This window comes from Macaca fascicularis, chromosome 20, assembly GCF_037993035.2.
Source record: "Macaca fascicularis isolate 582-1 chromosome 20, T2T-MFA8v1.1".
Classification (NCBI taxonomy): Eukaryota; Metazoa; Chordata; class Mammalia; order Primates; family Cercopithecidae; genus Macaca; species Macaca fascicularis.
Window position 1 is genome coordinate 53,676,877 of NC_088394.1, and position 14,900 is coordinate 53,691,776.

Here is a 14,900-nt window from a genome sequence, read left to right on the forward strand (position 1 = left end):
GTCTCAACTGACCTCAGGTGATCCTTCTGCCTTGGCCTCCCAAAGTGCTGGGATTACAGGTGTGAGCCACTATGCCCAGCCTATTTTCTTATGTAATAATGTGATGAGGACAAAGGAGCTATAGTGACACATCCACAGGACCCACTAATGCACAGATGTTAGAGAACACCCACCTACGAGCCAGTTTCTCCGTGGGTCTCCCTCACTCTCCCCTCTCCTCTCAGGAAACAATTACCTTGGGGTTTGTGACTTTTTTCCTCTTCAATTTAAACATCTCTTACTATGTATATACACATTCCTAAACCCAAACATCAGTTAAAAACCAAAAACAGGCCGGGCGCGGTGCCTCACGCCTGTAATCCCAGCACTTTGGGAGGCCGAGGCGGGCGGATCACGAGGTCAGGAGATCGAGACCATCCTGGCTAACACAGTGAAACCCCATCTCTACTAAAAACACAAAAAATTAGCTGGGCATGGTGGTGGGCGCTTGTAGTCCTAACTACTTGGGAGGCTGAGGCAAGAGAATGGCATGAACCCGGGAGGTGGAGATTACAGTGAGCCGAGATAGCGTCACTGCACTCCAGCCTGGGCAACAGCAAGACTCCGACTTGAAACAAACAAACAAACAAAACACATCCTGGCCAACTTGGAGAAATCTCATCTGTACTAAAAATACAAAAATTAGCCAGGCGTGGTGGTGTGCACCTGTAATCCCAGCTACTCAGGAGGCTGAGTCAGGAGAATCGCTTGAACCTGGGAGGTGGAGGTTGCAGTGAGCTGAGATTGCGCCACTGCACTCCAGCCTGGAGAGAGAATGAGACTCCATCTCAAAAAACAAAACAAATACAACCCTTGAAAATCATTCAGATGTCCGCTGACGGGATGCTGGCTGAATGGACTGTGGTAGAGCTGCCCCTGTGGGGATATTCCCTAACGGTGAGAGTGAGTCCCCACTCATCAACTCGGAGGAATCCCAAAATAATGTCCTGGGACCCTTGTGACTGTAGGGGCAGGAGCCACGAAGCGAACCTAAGCAGGGGATTGTGACAGTTAGGGGCTCAGGCTCTGGGCCGGGGGCATTAGGTTCCAGCTTTGCCTCTAACTGGAATGTGTTCCTGAGCCAGAGCCTGAGTTTCCTCATCTGCAAAATGAGGATGATTATGTACTTGCTTTATGGGTTGTCATGGAGATTGCAGGGGACAATTCACATAAAGCACATCATTACTGATGGGGGGTGTCCAGGTTCTTGGCATCTTGAACAAAGAATTGGACAAGTCTAGGCATGGTGGCTCATGCCTGTAATCCCAGCACTTTGGAAGGCCGAGGCAGGTGGATCAGCTGAGGTCAGGAGTTCGAGGTCAGCCTCGACAACATGTTGAAACCCCATCTTTACTAAAAATACATAAAAATTAGCCGGGTGTGATGTTGGGTACCTGTAGTCCCAGCTACTCAGGAGGCTGAGAGAGGAGAATTGCTTGAACCCGGGAGGCGGAGGTTGCAGTGAGCCAAGATCACGCCACTGCACTCCAGCCTGGCAGCAGAGACTCCCTCTCAAAAAAAAAAAAAAGGAAAAAAGAAAAAGGACAAAGTGTACAGAGTGAGGAATGAATTAAGCAACAAAAGCAGAGATTGATTGAAAATGAAAGCATGTGCAGGAGTGGGCCAGAGCATAGGGCCTCAAGAGTCGTGTTACAGAATTTGTGGAGATTTAAGTACCCTCTAGAGGTTTCCACTGGTTACTTGGTGTACGCCCTCTGTCAATGAGGAGGATGAAGTAAAGTTACAAAGTCATTTGACATACGCCCTATGTAAATAGAGAGGATATTTCCTGTCATAGCTGAAGTGTTTCCATTTGATTTATTTTTATTTATTTTGAGATGGAATCTCGCTCTGTCACCCAGGCTGGAGTGCAATGGTGCGATTTCGGCTCACTGCAACCTCTGCCTCTCAGGTTCAAGTGATTCTCCTGTCTCAGCCTCCCTAGTAGCTGGAATTACAGGCACCCGCCACCATGCCCAGCTAATTTTTGTATTTTTAATACAGACGGGGTTTCACCATGTTGGTTAGGATGGTCTCCAACTCCTGACCTCAAGTGATCAGCCCACCTTGGCCTCCCAAAGTGCTGGGATTACAGGCGTGAGCCACTGCGCCTGGCCTCCATTTGATTTAGTTCTAGGAAGTCCTTATGTTCCTGTCTCTGAACCCTATTCTCCTGCCTCAGCATGACATTGTGTCTGACTAAAAGGTGGCATCTGTCTTGAAGGTGTCTTGGGGAGGCAGAGGGTGGAGGCCTCTGGGAGGGCCCGGGATCAGGGCTGGCTTTGGTCAGTTCTCCATGGCTCTGTGCTCAGCCCTCAGTGAGCCTCCTGCTGCTCTGCGTGCTCTCAGGTTGACACTTGGAGGGCCCTTGTCCACAAGCCATGGGTTGGCAGCCTGCCCACTGTCCAGCGCAGGCCATGGTGGCCCCGTCTAGGTGGGGAGAGGCTCCTGGGTAGGGATGTCCCACTGCAGAGATGAAGATGAGGCGGCGACAACCATGTAGTGGAGTGGAAGGGGGAGTTTCCAGGAAAGAGGGCTCTGGGCCAAGCGTCCAATAGAAGATGGGGCACGCCGGCCTCGGGCTGGCTGTGGAAGCAGAGAGGAGTGAGATGTGGAAAGGAGACAGGAAGAATTTTCAGGGTGGTGAAGACACGCGGACGTGAGAGAAACCACTGTGGCTGGAAAGGTGGGCATGAGGGAGCTTCAGATCGTTGACCGAGGCGGCAGATGTGTCTTCTGGTGGTGGCCTGGCTGGAAAGCCGGGTGAGGGGCTTCACCGTGTGTTCAGTCAGGCAAGAAACAATAGAGCCTGAGCCAGGAGACCGAGTGGGGCTTCAGGGAGTGACGCTGTCCTCCGCGTGGGCCTAGGAGCCACCGTGAGCCCGACACATCACCTTCCCCTGCAGGTGCTGGGTTCGGAGCCCTGTGGTACACAGTGTCCTGGTCATGGGCTACGGTGGCCTCACGTCCCTTTTCAACCTGGTGGTGCTGGCCTGGGCGCTGTGGACCCTGCGCAGGCTGCGGGTGCGGGCGGACGCACCGAATGCCAGGGCCTGCCATGACACTGTCACCGTGCTGGGCCTCACCGTGCTGCTGGGAACCACCTGGGCCTTGGCCTTCTTTTCTTTTGGCATCTTCCTGCTGCCCCAGCTGTTCCTCTTCACCATCTTAAACTCGCTCTACGGTAGGGCTGGAGGGCGGCCTGGAGGAAGCCACCTGGCAGGGGGTGTATGGCTGGTGGGATGTTCACTGCCAAAGGGGTTCAGGTGAAGGGGGCGAGTGGGGCACTGACATCTAACCCACAGCCCCATTAGCTAAGCTGGTGGGGGCTACATCTGCATGAAGGTACTCTATGGTCTGGCCGCAGCAGCTCTTCCAGCTCTGAGGCTCTGCCGCTGCTGGCCTCCTACAGTAAGAGATTCTGAGAGTTGCTCATGGGCCCCAGAGAGGCCAGCTTGCTGCAGCCACGGAGACCCTGGCCTCTGGGGAAGCCCACGCTGCCCTGTAGCACTCCCACCTACCAGCCTTTCTCTTGCAGGTTTCTTCCTTTTCCTGTGGTTCTGCTCCCAGCGATGCCGCTCAGAAGCAGAGGCCAAGGCACAGGTAGAGGCCTTCAGCTCCTCCCAGACAACGCCGTAGTCTGGGCCTCCTGGCCTGGAACCCTCAGCCTCTCTGGCTGCCAGCAGCCTGAGGCCATGGATTCCGCTAGAGGGTGGCAGGCTTGCTACTGGACCCCGGAGGCCACTGTGACCCTCAAGGGGCCTTTTCCACTTCCACAGCCTCTCCAGGCACTGAGGGGAAGGTGTTGCTCTACCTCTCCCTGACATTTTGCTCCAGGGCAGATCCAACCTCACCTGGGGCAGCAAACTTTGTCCTGGCACCTGGGCCCAGCTGTCCAGGGATGTGGGCAGAGCACCAGCCTGGGCATCAGGAGGCCGAGTTTCAAGACCTGGTTCTGAGTCTGTATGACCCTGGGCCTGCCACTTCTCACCGACCCTGGGTATCCACAGCTGTGACATGGGGGCAAGTGGCTTTGTCCAGCTTAACCCAGGAGCTTAGTAAATATTGCATAAGACCAGGGGGAAGAGTGTCACTGTGGGGTGGGAATTCCCACAGCCTCCACCTGCTTGCTAGGGGCAGGATCTCATCCAAGCTGCCATGGAAGCACCTGCTCGGCCCTGTCATCTTCCTCCTGGGGAGGGCCAGACGGCATCTTGGCTTGGGGCAGGTGGGACCTACCCAGGGTCTGAGACTTTACTGGCCTATGCCTGAGGCCTCTTTTCCTTTAACTCCCTAAATAATGATGACTCCAAGTCCAAGCCCACCCTTCCCAAAGACTGGGAGGTTCAGCCCTTCCCAGAGGCTCCTCCTGCGTACTCCCAAGACTTCTACAGACCATTTGGACCAGTAGCCCATCCCACAGAATTTTCTTGCAGGGCAGAGGAAAACACTTCTTTCTCCTCCTGCTGAATCAGCTGGACCCCAGTGACCTGGCTATTTGGTGATTGGGCAGGATTGAATTTGCCCTGGTAGGCGTGAGAGTGTGGGTTTTAAATCCAAAGCTCAGGCCATAGTTGCAGAGAATCACCCTTACCCCAGACCTGTCAGACCCTGTGGGAGACAGCGCTCATGAAGCCAGTGCGTTTCCCCGGACGAACACGAGGGGGCGCCGCTGGCCAACACTCAGAGGCCCTTGGTGCCAAGACTGCATCTGGAATAGCTCAAACACCTGTTTGCAGACCCCATGCACTAGCTGGAGGGGCCGTAATTGCAGGACTGTGCCTGCTGAGTGACCCACTTCCTCCAGGAGGAAAGGCAACACACATTTACACGGCCATTTGTCTCTTTTCCCAATGCGCCGTTGCGCTGTCACTTTTGGGGGCTGCACCCCAGATATAGCTGGCACCAGAGCAGGGCTGGGGTAGGTGCTCAGGGCCCTGCCCCAGGCCATCGGGCAGTTTTGATGACCTCGAAGGTCACAGGCAGAAAATGGGAGCAGGATTTTCTCTGGAAAAGTTCTCCTGGGACATCTTCTGCTCTTCTGTACATTTCTAGACGCAAGTAACTCCTTCACCAAGCAGTGAGTGGCACAAGCTCTGGAGCCAGGCTGCTTGGGCTCCAGTGCCAGCTCTGCCACTTGCTAGCTGTGAGACTGTGGACAAGCCACTCAGCCTCTCTGTGCCTCAGTTTTCCTATTTGTAAAATAGAAGCCAGTGGTACCTATTTTGAGGACTAAGTAAAATAATTCAAATAAAGAGACTTGGCACAGAGTAAGTGCTCAGTAAACGGTTACTGGTATTATCATTAGTATTTTTGCTATTATTATTATTAACAGTGTTGACTGAGTTTCAGAGGCCAGCCTGTCCAAGCCCCAGGCCCAGCTCTGCTCAACCTTGCAGGCACAACCCCTTCTTAGGCACATCTCACCATGCCTCAGTTTCTTTCCCCAGAGGGGCCTCTACTCCCACCTTGCTGGCTTTCTGCTGTTGTAGGAATAGTCCCCACACAGTGCAGCCTCCAGGCCGTGCCACATGTCCCCTGACCTCCCAGTTCCCCAATCTTCCAGTCTGTTGAAATTCCTGGTGGTCATTTATCACATCTTCTACAAAATCGCCCCAGTGGTGGATAGAGAAGGCCTCTTTCCCACACTAACTCACTCCAGGCAGAGTCTCCCCACCCCCACCACCATCTGGGTGATGTGAGCACCCATCCAAGCTCCCATGGTTAAGCCCAGGCTCTCCAGGCCTTGGAGTGGGGGGGTCCCCATGCTAATGAGGGTCCCGAGGAATCATGGGAACCTTTAGCTCTTCTCTTGGACAGCTCCAGGGGAGCTGGGGGACACAGGCTCCTGCTGTGGCTGGGTTTGCATAGAGCCCTCCAGCCCAGAGCCTGGCCCCAGACCTCACCAAGCCCAGGGATGCCCAAGGGAGGATGTGGCCACAGTGACACGGGATGAGACTGGCAGTTTCAGGAAGCAACCCCAAGCTTGTGGCCCTGAGCCCCGCTGGGGTCCAGGCCCTGGGCAGGGACCACTTCCTGGAAATGTCTCACCTGGGTGTGGGGGAGGGACTGAGGGAGATGGTGTGGAACCAGGGTCCCATGTCCCCCTTCCTCTCCCTCCCAGCAAAGCCCAGATGGGGCCCTGGGGCCCGAGGGCCAGCTCTTGGGAGCTTCCAGACTCTGCCGGAGGATGGAATGGGGTGGAGTCTGGGGACTGCTGTTCAGGGCCAGGGACTCAGAGCAGGCACTTGGTGAACGGATGACACGTAAATGTCAACGGGACCACAGATTAGGAGATTTCTGTGTGTGGTTTTGTTACTGTTATTTCAGAAAGGGGTGTTTGCATGTGTGTGTGTGTGCAGGGCTATTGAAAATAGGGTTGTCAGATAAAATACCAGATGCCCAATTTGGAAGACATACTAAAACATTATTCGTTGTTTACCTGGATTCACATGTAGCAGGGTATCCTTTGTATTGATGTATTTTGATTTTTGCTAAACCTGGAAACTCTAATGAGAAGAGCATTGGCTCAGGAGTCCAGGGTGTGGACTCTTCACTCTCTAAATCCACCCAGGCTGTGCTGAGGGGGCAGCCCCCCGGCCCACTGGATGAGTCCCCCTCATTCACAGCCCACTCAGCTTGAGGTGTTCCTATTGCCAGTCAAAGCCGCCTCCAGAAACCCCAAGGGGTCTGCCTTGGGTGTCCCCACCCCTGCTATCAGCCCTGGTGCAGACCTAGCCTCCATCTCCTGCAGAGGCCCCGTGGCCTCCCTGCCTCCCCACTCCCAATTCCAACTTCATCCAGAAGCTAGAGGGTGTTTTCCATCCTGCAGCCTGCCCGTGTCCTCCCCTGCGGAAGCCCTTCCACGGCACCCCCTCTTCATTGCCACACTCCCCACTGGAACTGGAAAGGCTCAGGGTCCGGCTTGTGTCCCCCTCTCCAGCTGTGTCTTACCACTCCTTCCCCCATCCTCCTCGGTGCTGCCACACTGAACAGCTTTCAGTTCCCTGAACAGGTTCTTTCTCATCTCTGGGCTGTTCTCTGTCTGGAAGGCTCTCCTGTGTGTCTCGTTTGTGGAGTGATGGCGACACATCCTTCAAGTCTCAGCCTTGCACATCCTCATTCCCCTCAGTCCAGACTGGGAAGTGGTCCCTGACCTGCAAATCTAGGGTGGAGCCTCCTTTCAGCCCCACCACTCCCGCCCTCCCCCTCTGACAGATGTTCTTTCTCTGTGTTATGACTGTCCCTGTCTGTCTCAGCTGCCAGACTGAGAGCATTTTGGAGACAGGTGCTGTGTCTCATTGACTCATTCATTCACCCATCACGTAATTGTTAAACACTTGTTATATTCTAGGCACTGCACTAGTTGCTGAGGATATATAAATGAACAAGTCATCACATTCTTGTGGGGAAGGAATGTCTTACACTGAACAGTTTAACAAAGAGACAGACAGGACAGGTGGTGACAAGTGCTGAGAAGAAAAATTAAGGAGGGTGAGGGAATAGAGTGGCCAAGAGCCTGGGTTTCAACAGAAGGAGCTGGAGAATGAACCCAGGGGCACTGGAGCTGGGGGCATGGGAGAGTATCAGAGAGCTGGCATGAACTGGCTTATTGTCTGGAGGGGAGGGCTGGTTCCGAAGCCAGTCTTATAGCAATTTTTTCCATTTGGTGATAGTGACTTTGGAAGAGCTAGGGGTGGGGAAGATGAGAAGTTGAATCTCCTCTGAGATACAACTCTCTGAGGGGACTGAGGTGGTCCTGGGTTGGGGTGCGCCCTGCTACTGGCAAGAGAGAAGCAAACTCAATATGGAGGAAAGCTTCCCTTGGTTAGGCCAGGAGGATGCCCAGAGTGAGATCAGGCAATGGGCTTCAATACCAAACTTACCAAATCACAAGAAAGTAAGCCACTGAGTGAGAGTCAGCAGAAAAGAAGGAAGTAACAGATTTAGACCCCAGGGATGGAATACAGAATAGCCATACATGACATGTTTAAAGAAACACAAGATGCAATCGCAAACTTGAGCATATAAATGAACAGGAATGAAGAGAGAGAAATATTTGGGGGGAAAAAAAGGAACTTCAAGAAATAAAATATTATCTCAAGTTGGATATGGTATCTCATGCCTTTAATCCTAGTGACTCAAGAAGCTGAGGCGGGAGGATCACTTGAGGCCAGAAGTTTCAGACCACCCTGGGCAACATAGCAAGACCCCTGTCCTATAAAAAAAAAAGCCAGGCATGGTGGGGGCATACCTGTAGTTCTAGTTACTTGGGAGACTGAGGCAGGAGGATTGCTTGAGCCCAGGTGTTTGAGGCTGCAGTGAGCTATAATCACTCCACTGCACTCAAGCCTGAGTGACAGAACAAGACCTTGTCTCTACTAAAAAAAAATAAAAATAAAAAATACCTCAAAATCTAAAATTCAACTAACAGTAAACAGTTGAATAGAGAGTTAATTAGCCCAGCATGGTGGCATGTGCCTATAGTCCCAGCTACTCAGGAAGCTACTCAGGTGGGAGGATGGTTCGAGCCTGGGAGGCAGAGGTTGTAGTGAGCCGAGATTGTGCCACTGCACTCCAACCTGGGCAATAGGGCCAGATCTTGTTTTAACAACAACAGCAACAACAAAAACAAACAAACGAGAGAATTAGTAAGCCTGGAGTTATATACATAAAGCATGCAACAGAGATAAGAAGATGGATAACATGAAAAGAGCTTAAGAGATACAGAGAATAAGAATGAGAAGATCTTATAAGAGTCCCAAAAGAAGAAAATAAAGGGAGCGGAAAAGAGGCGGTATTTGAAGACGAAATGGCTGCACGTTTTCCAGAGCGATGAAAAAACAGTCTCAGAAGCAGGAAACACGAAGTATCTCAAGCATAATACATAAATCCATGCTTATACACATTTTATTGAAACTACAGGATGTCGGAGAGAAACGATGAAAGCAGGCAGAGAGAAAGGACAGATTGCCTATCAAGGACAACAGAACGTGAGCTGGCTTCTCAACCACCGTGACAAAAGCTAGGAGGTGAGAGTACTAGCTTTAAAGTGATGACAGCAAATAAATGTCCACTTAGAAGTGTGTCCAGCAGGGGCCAGGTGCTGTGGCTCACGTCTGTAATCCTAGCACTTTGGGAGGCCGCAGTGGGCAGATACCTGAGGTCAAGAGTTCGAGACCAGCCTGGCCAACATGACGAAACCTCATCTTTACTAAAAATACAAAAGTAGCCAGGTGTGGCGGTGCATGCCTGTAATCCCAGCTACTTGGGAGGCTGAGGCAGGAGAATCACTTGAACCCGGGAGGTGGAGGTTGCAGTGAGCCAAGATTGTGCCACTGCACTCTAGCCTGGGTGACAAGAGCGAAACTCCATCTAAAAAAAAAAAAAAAAAAAAAAAAAAAAAAAAAAAAATGCGTCCAGCAAAACTGTTACTGGTGGAAGATATCCAAGTTACTGTTAGTGAATCCATTTGGATCTGCAGTAACCTCTTGCCTCCTCAGAAGAAAGAATTTGACTGAGGGGTATAAGGCAAAAGGAGAGACTGAGCGAAGTTCAGAGCAGGAGTCAAAGTTTATTGAAAAGCTTTAGGGCTGGGCGCGGTGTTTCACACCTGTAATCCCAGCACTTTGGGAGGCCGAGGCGGACGGATCACTTGAGGTCAGGAATTTGAGACCCCCCTGGCTAACATGTTGAAACCATGTCTCTACTAAAAACATAAAAATTAGCTGGGCCTGGTGGTGGGTGCCTGTAATCCCAGCTACTCAAGAGGCTGAGGCACGAGAATTGCTTGAACCCAGGAGGCAGAGGTTGCAGTGGCCTGGGCAACACAGTGAGACTCCGTCTCAAACAAAACAAAACAAAACAAAAGAAGGCCAAGCGGTTGACCTGAGAAACCGAGTGCACAGCTTGGCCTCTTGACTTGGGGTTTGATACCTTGGCATACGTCCAGGATCTTGAAAGTAAGCTGCTTCCCACTCCTGAGATCTTACTGGGAAGCTGCTGATCGCTTGCAGGTGTTTTCTATTAGGAGACTGCCTTTCCCCCGTACTGGCTGTGACCAATTACTTTACAGAAACAGTTAACAACCAACTGACCACCGCCTGATGGTCACCCAACACTCCTAGTGTGTGTGTGTGTGTGTGTGTGTTGGGGGAAAGTCCTTTCCTGCCCTGCTCATACCTAACTAGTTACCCACTGTAATAAAACTACCATTCAAGAACCAAGACAAAAAGGAAAAAAAATACATATAACATATACAGGTAAATAAAAGCTGAGAATGACCCAAAGAAACTCCCAAAGGCTGTACCTCAAGAAGGAAAATGATTCCAGGTCAGCCTAAGATGCAAGAAGAAGGAATGGTGAGGTTAGAAAATGGTAAAAGGGGTCGGGCGCAGTGGCTCACGCCTGTAATCCCAGCACTTTGGGAGGCTGAGGTGGGTAGATCATGAGGTCAGGTGATCGAGACCATCCTGGCTAAATGGTGAAACACTCTCTCTACTAAAAATACAAAAAATTAGCTGGGCGTGGTGGCACGTGCCTGTAGTCCCAGCTACTCAGGAGGCTGAGACAGGAAAATGGCATGAACCTGGGAGGTGGAGGTTGCAGTGAGCCAAGATCACGCCATTGTACTCCAGCCTGGGCAACAGAGTGAGACTCTGTCTCAAAAAAAAAAAGTATAAGGCAAAAATTGAAAGAAGTTTTTCAAGCTCAAAATAATTGGAGAGTTATGCCATATCCATGGATTGGAAGACTCAATATTGTTAAGATGAGAGGATTCTCTAAACTGGAGAGATTCAATGAAATCCCAAGCAAAATCACAACAGACTTTTTTCCCACAAAGGCACAAAGGCAATTGAATGGAGGTAAAGGATAATCTTTTCAACAAATGATGCTGGAACAAATAAGCATCTATATGCAAAAAATATGAACCTTGACCCATATCTCACACCATGGACAAAAATTAACTAAGTGAATCATAGATCTAAACATAAAGTACAAAGCTATAATACCTCTAGAAGAAAACATAGGCAAAAATCACTGTGACTGTGGTTAGACAAACATATCTTAGGACACAAAACAGGCAAAAATAGATAAACTAGACTTCATTCATAGAGAAACCAGACCTATTTATCAAAAATAGATAAACTAGACCTCACCTCTGCTCTTCAGAAGACACTCTTAAGGAGAAATAAAAGGAAAAACTAGAAGAAAAACTTTGCAGAAATACATACCTGACAAAGGACTTATATCCAGAATATGTAAGAACTCACATGCTGGATGCGATGGCTCACACCAGTAATCCCAGCACTTTGGGAGGCCAAGGTGGGCAGATCACCTGAGGTCAGGGGTTTCGAGAGCAGCCTGGCAAACATGGTGAAATCCCATCTCTACTAAAAATACAAAAATTAGCCAGGTGTGGTGGTACATGCCAGTAATCCCAGTTCCTTGGGAGGCTGAGGAAGGAGAATAGCTTGAACCCGGGAGGCGGAGGTTGCAGTGTCCAGATCGCGCCACTATACTCCAGCCTGGGCGACGAGTGAAATGCTGTCTCAAAAAAAAAAAAAAAAAGGAAAAAAGAACTCTTACATCTAAAAAAAATTCAAATAAAAGATGGACAAAAGGTTTGAACGGACATTTCACCAGTGAAGGGATATGGATGGAAAAGAAGCACATGAAAAGATGCTCAACATCTTTAATGATAAAGGAGATGCAAATTAAAACCACAATAAGAATATGCTATACATCTATTAGTAAACTACATAAAAAACAAACGCAAAACCCCAAATTGACTATGCCAAGTGCTAACCAGGGTACAAAGCAGCTGGCACTGTCATATACTGCTGGTGGAAATACACATGGTACAGTCACTTCGGAAAACAGATTGACAGTTTCTCACAAGTTAAATATACACCGACTTTATGCTCTAGCAATCCCACTCCTAGATATTTATCCAGACAAATAAAAACACATGTCTGCACTGATACCTGTATGCAAACATTTAAAGCATAACAGCTCTACTGAGACATAATTCATATACCATAAAGCTAACCGTTTAAAGTTTTCCGTGTAGTGGTTGCGGTTGTAAAACCATTACCACTATCTAATTTTGGAGCTTTTTCATCATTCCAGAGAAAGACCTCATACTCATTAGCAGTAACTCCCCACTTCTCTCTCCTCCCAGACCCTGGCAAACTATTTATCTACTTTCTGTCTCTATGAATTTACCTATTCTGGACATTAATTATTCAATATAAATGAAATCACATATATCACAAGTAGAATCTTTTGTTCGGAGATTTTTTCTTAACTTAGCATGATATTTTCAAGGTTTATTCATGTTGTAGAACGTATCAGAATTTCATTCTGTTTTCTGGCTGAATAATATTCTACTGTGAATATACCACATTTTGTTTAACAATTCATCTTTTTTTTTTTTTTTGAGACAGAGTCTTGCTCTGTTGCCCAGGCTGGAGTGCAGTGACGCAAACACGGTTCACTGTAGCCTCGACTTCCTGGGCTCAAGTGATTCTTCCACTTCAGCCTCCCAAGTAGCTGGGACTACAGGCACATGCCACCACGCCCGGCTAAATCTTTTATTTTTTGTAGTGATGGGGTTTCACCATGTTGCCCAGGCTCGTCTCAAACTTCTGGCCTCAAGGGATTCCTCTGCCTTGGTGGCCTAAAGTGCTGGGATTACAGGTGTGAGCCACAAAATCCAGCTGGGACTTTTTTTTTTTTTTTTGAGATAGAGTCTTGCTCTGTCCCCTAAGCTGGAGAATAGTAACACAATCTTGGCTCACTGCACCCTCTGCCTCCCAGGTTCATGGGATTCTCCTGCCTCAGCCTCCCCAAGTAGCTGTGACTGCAGGCGTGCGCTACCATGACCGGCTAATTTTTGTGTTTTTGGTAGAGACGAGTTTTGCCATCTTGGCCATTCTGGTCCTGAACTCCTAACCTAGGGTGATCCGCCCGCCTCAGCTTCCCAAAGTGCTGGGATTACAGGTGTAAGCCACTGTGCCTGGCTGAGACTTTTTAAGCTATTAAAAATATAATATATTCTGAGAGTGGTGGTGATTGCATAACTGTGTATATAAAAACTCACAGAACTGCTCATTTATAAAGTACATTATATTGTGTTTAAATTTACTCCAATAAACTTGACTTCTAAAAGTTGATAGAGGCCGGGCGCAGTGTCTCATGCCTGTAATCTCAGCACTTTGGGAGGCCGAGGTGGGGCAGATCACAGGGTCAGGAGTTTGAGACCAGCCTGACCAACGTGGTGAAACCCTGTCTCTACTAAAAATACAAAAATTAGCTGGGTGTGGTGGCACATGCCTGTAGTTCCAGTTACTTGGGAGGCCAAGGCAGGAGAATTGCTTGAACCTGGGTAGGGAGAGCAGTTGCAGTGTGCTGAGATTGCGCCTTTGTGCTCCAGCCTGGGTGACAGAGTGAGACTCCATCTAAAAAAAAAAAAAAAAAAAAAAAAAAGGATAGAATAGGGAGAAACTGACAAATGTACCACCAACGTGGCATATTTAAAATGCTTCTCTTAATTATTGATAGCAAAGCTGAAAAAAATAGCAAAGATGTGAACATCAAGATTAAACTTGATCTAATGGACAGTGATTCAATCCCACCTTCCACAGTTAGGCGCTCCCCAAGCAATCACGGACCATTTACAAAAACTGATTGTATGCCAGGTTAGAAAGCAAGTTCCAAAACATTTCAAAGAAGAGATACAGGTCGATTATCCCTTACCCATAATGCTTGGGATCAGAAGTGCTTAGGATTTTGGATTTTTTTTTTTCTTATTTGAAATATTTGCATTATATACTTACTGGTTCAGCATCCCTAACCTGAAAATTTGAAATCCAAAATGGTCCAATGAGCTTTTCTTTTCTTCTTCCTTCCTTCCTTCCTTCCTCCCTCCCTTCCTCCCTCCCTCCCTCCTTCCTTCCTTCCTTCTTCTCTCCTTCCCTCCCTTCCTCCCTCCCTTCCTTCCTTCCTTCCTCCCTCCCTCTTTCCTTCCTTCCTTCTTCTCTTTCCCTCCCTCCCTCCCTCCTTCCTTCCTTCTTCTCTCCTTCCCTCCCACTCACCCTCCCTCCCTCCTTTCTTTCTTTCTTTCTTTCTTTCTTTCTTTCTTTCTTTCTTTCTTTCTTTCTTTCTTTCTTTCTTTCTTTCTTTCTTTCTTTCTCTTTCTTTCTTTCTTTCTTTCTTTCTTTCTTTCTTTCTTTCTTTCTTTCTTTCTTTCTTTCTTTCTTTTTCTTTCCTCTTTCTTTATTTCCTGTCTTTCTCTCTTTCTTTTCTCTCTCTCTCCCCTCCTTCTATCCCCCTCTCGCTCTGTTTCTTTTTTTTTGGGACAGAGTCTTGCTGTGTTGGCCAGGGTGGAGTACAGTGGCACTATCATAGCTCACCAAGTATACTGGGCTCAAGGGATCCTCCTACTTCATTCTCCTAAGTAACTGGAACTACGGGTGTGCACCACCACACCTGGCTAATTTTTAAAATTTTGCAGAGACAGGGTCTCACTATGTTGTCCAGGTTGGTTTCGAACTCCTGGGCTCAAGTGATCCTCTCACCTCAACATCCCGAAGTGCTGGGATTAACAGCGTAAGCTACTGTGTCCAACCCCAATGAGCATTTGAGTGTCATGTCTGTGATTTAAAAGTTTTAAATTTTGGGCCAGGTGTGGTGGCTCACGCCTGTAATTGCAGCGCTTTGGGAGGTTGAGGTGGGCACATCACTTGAGGTCAGGAGTTCGAGACTAGCCTAGTCAACATGGCAAAACCCTGTTTCTACTAAAAACAGAAAAATTAGCTGGGCATGGTGGTGCACACCTGTGGTCCCAGCTACTTGGG

General features: G+C 48.9%; 1 protein-coding gene across 8 annotated transcripts in view; it reads left to right on the top strand.

The window, feature by feature from the left end:
• Nucleotides 1-5,325, top strand: part of ADGRG5 (adhesion G protein-coupled receptor G5) — a 36,688-nt gene extending 31,363 nt beyond the window's left edge. For all 8 annotated transcript variants that reach the window (XR_012428868.1, XR_012428867.1, XM_065537435.2 and 5 more), the window contains 2 exons: nt 2,946-3,223; nt 3,578-5,325. Coding sequence is in view for 6 of the 8 variants with exons in the window: in XM_065537435.2 (XP_065393507.1) it covers nt 2,946-3,223; nt 3,578-3,678 (379 nt within the window). In the remaining 2 variants the exon portion in view is untranslated. The remainder of the gene's footprint in view (nt 1-2,945; nt 3,224-3,577) is intronic.
• The last annotated feature ends 9,575 nt before the right edge of the window (nt 5,326-14,900 follow it).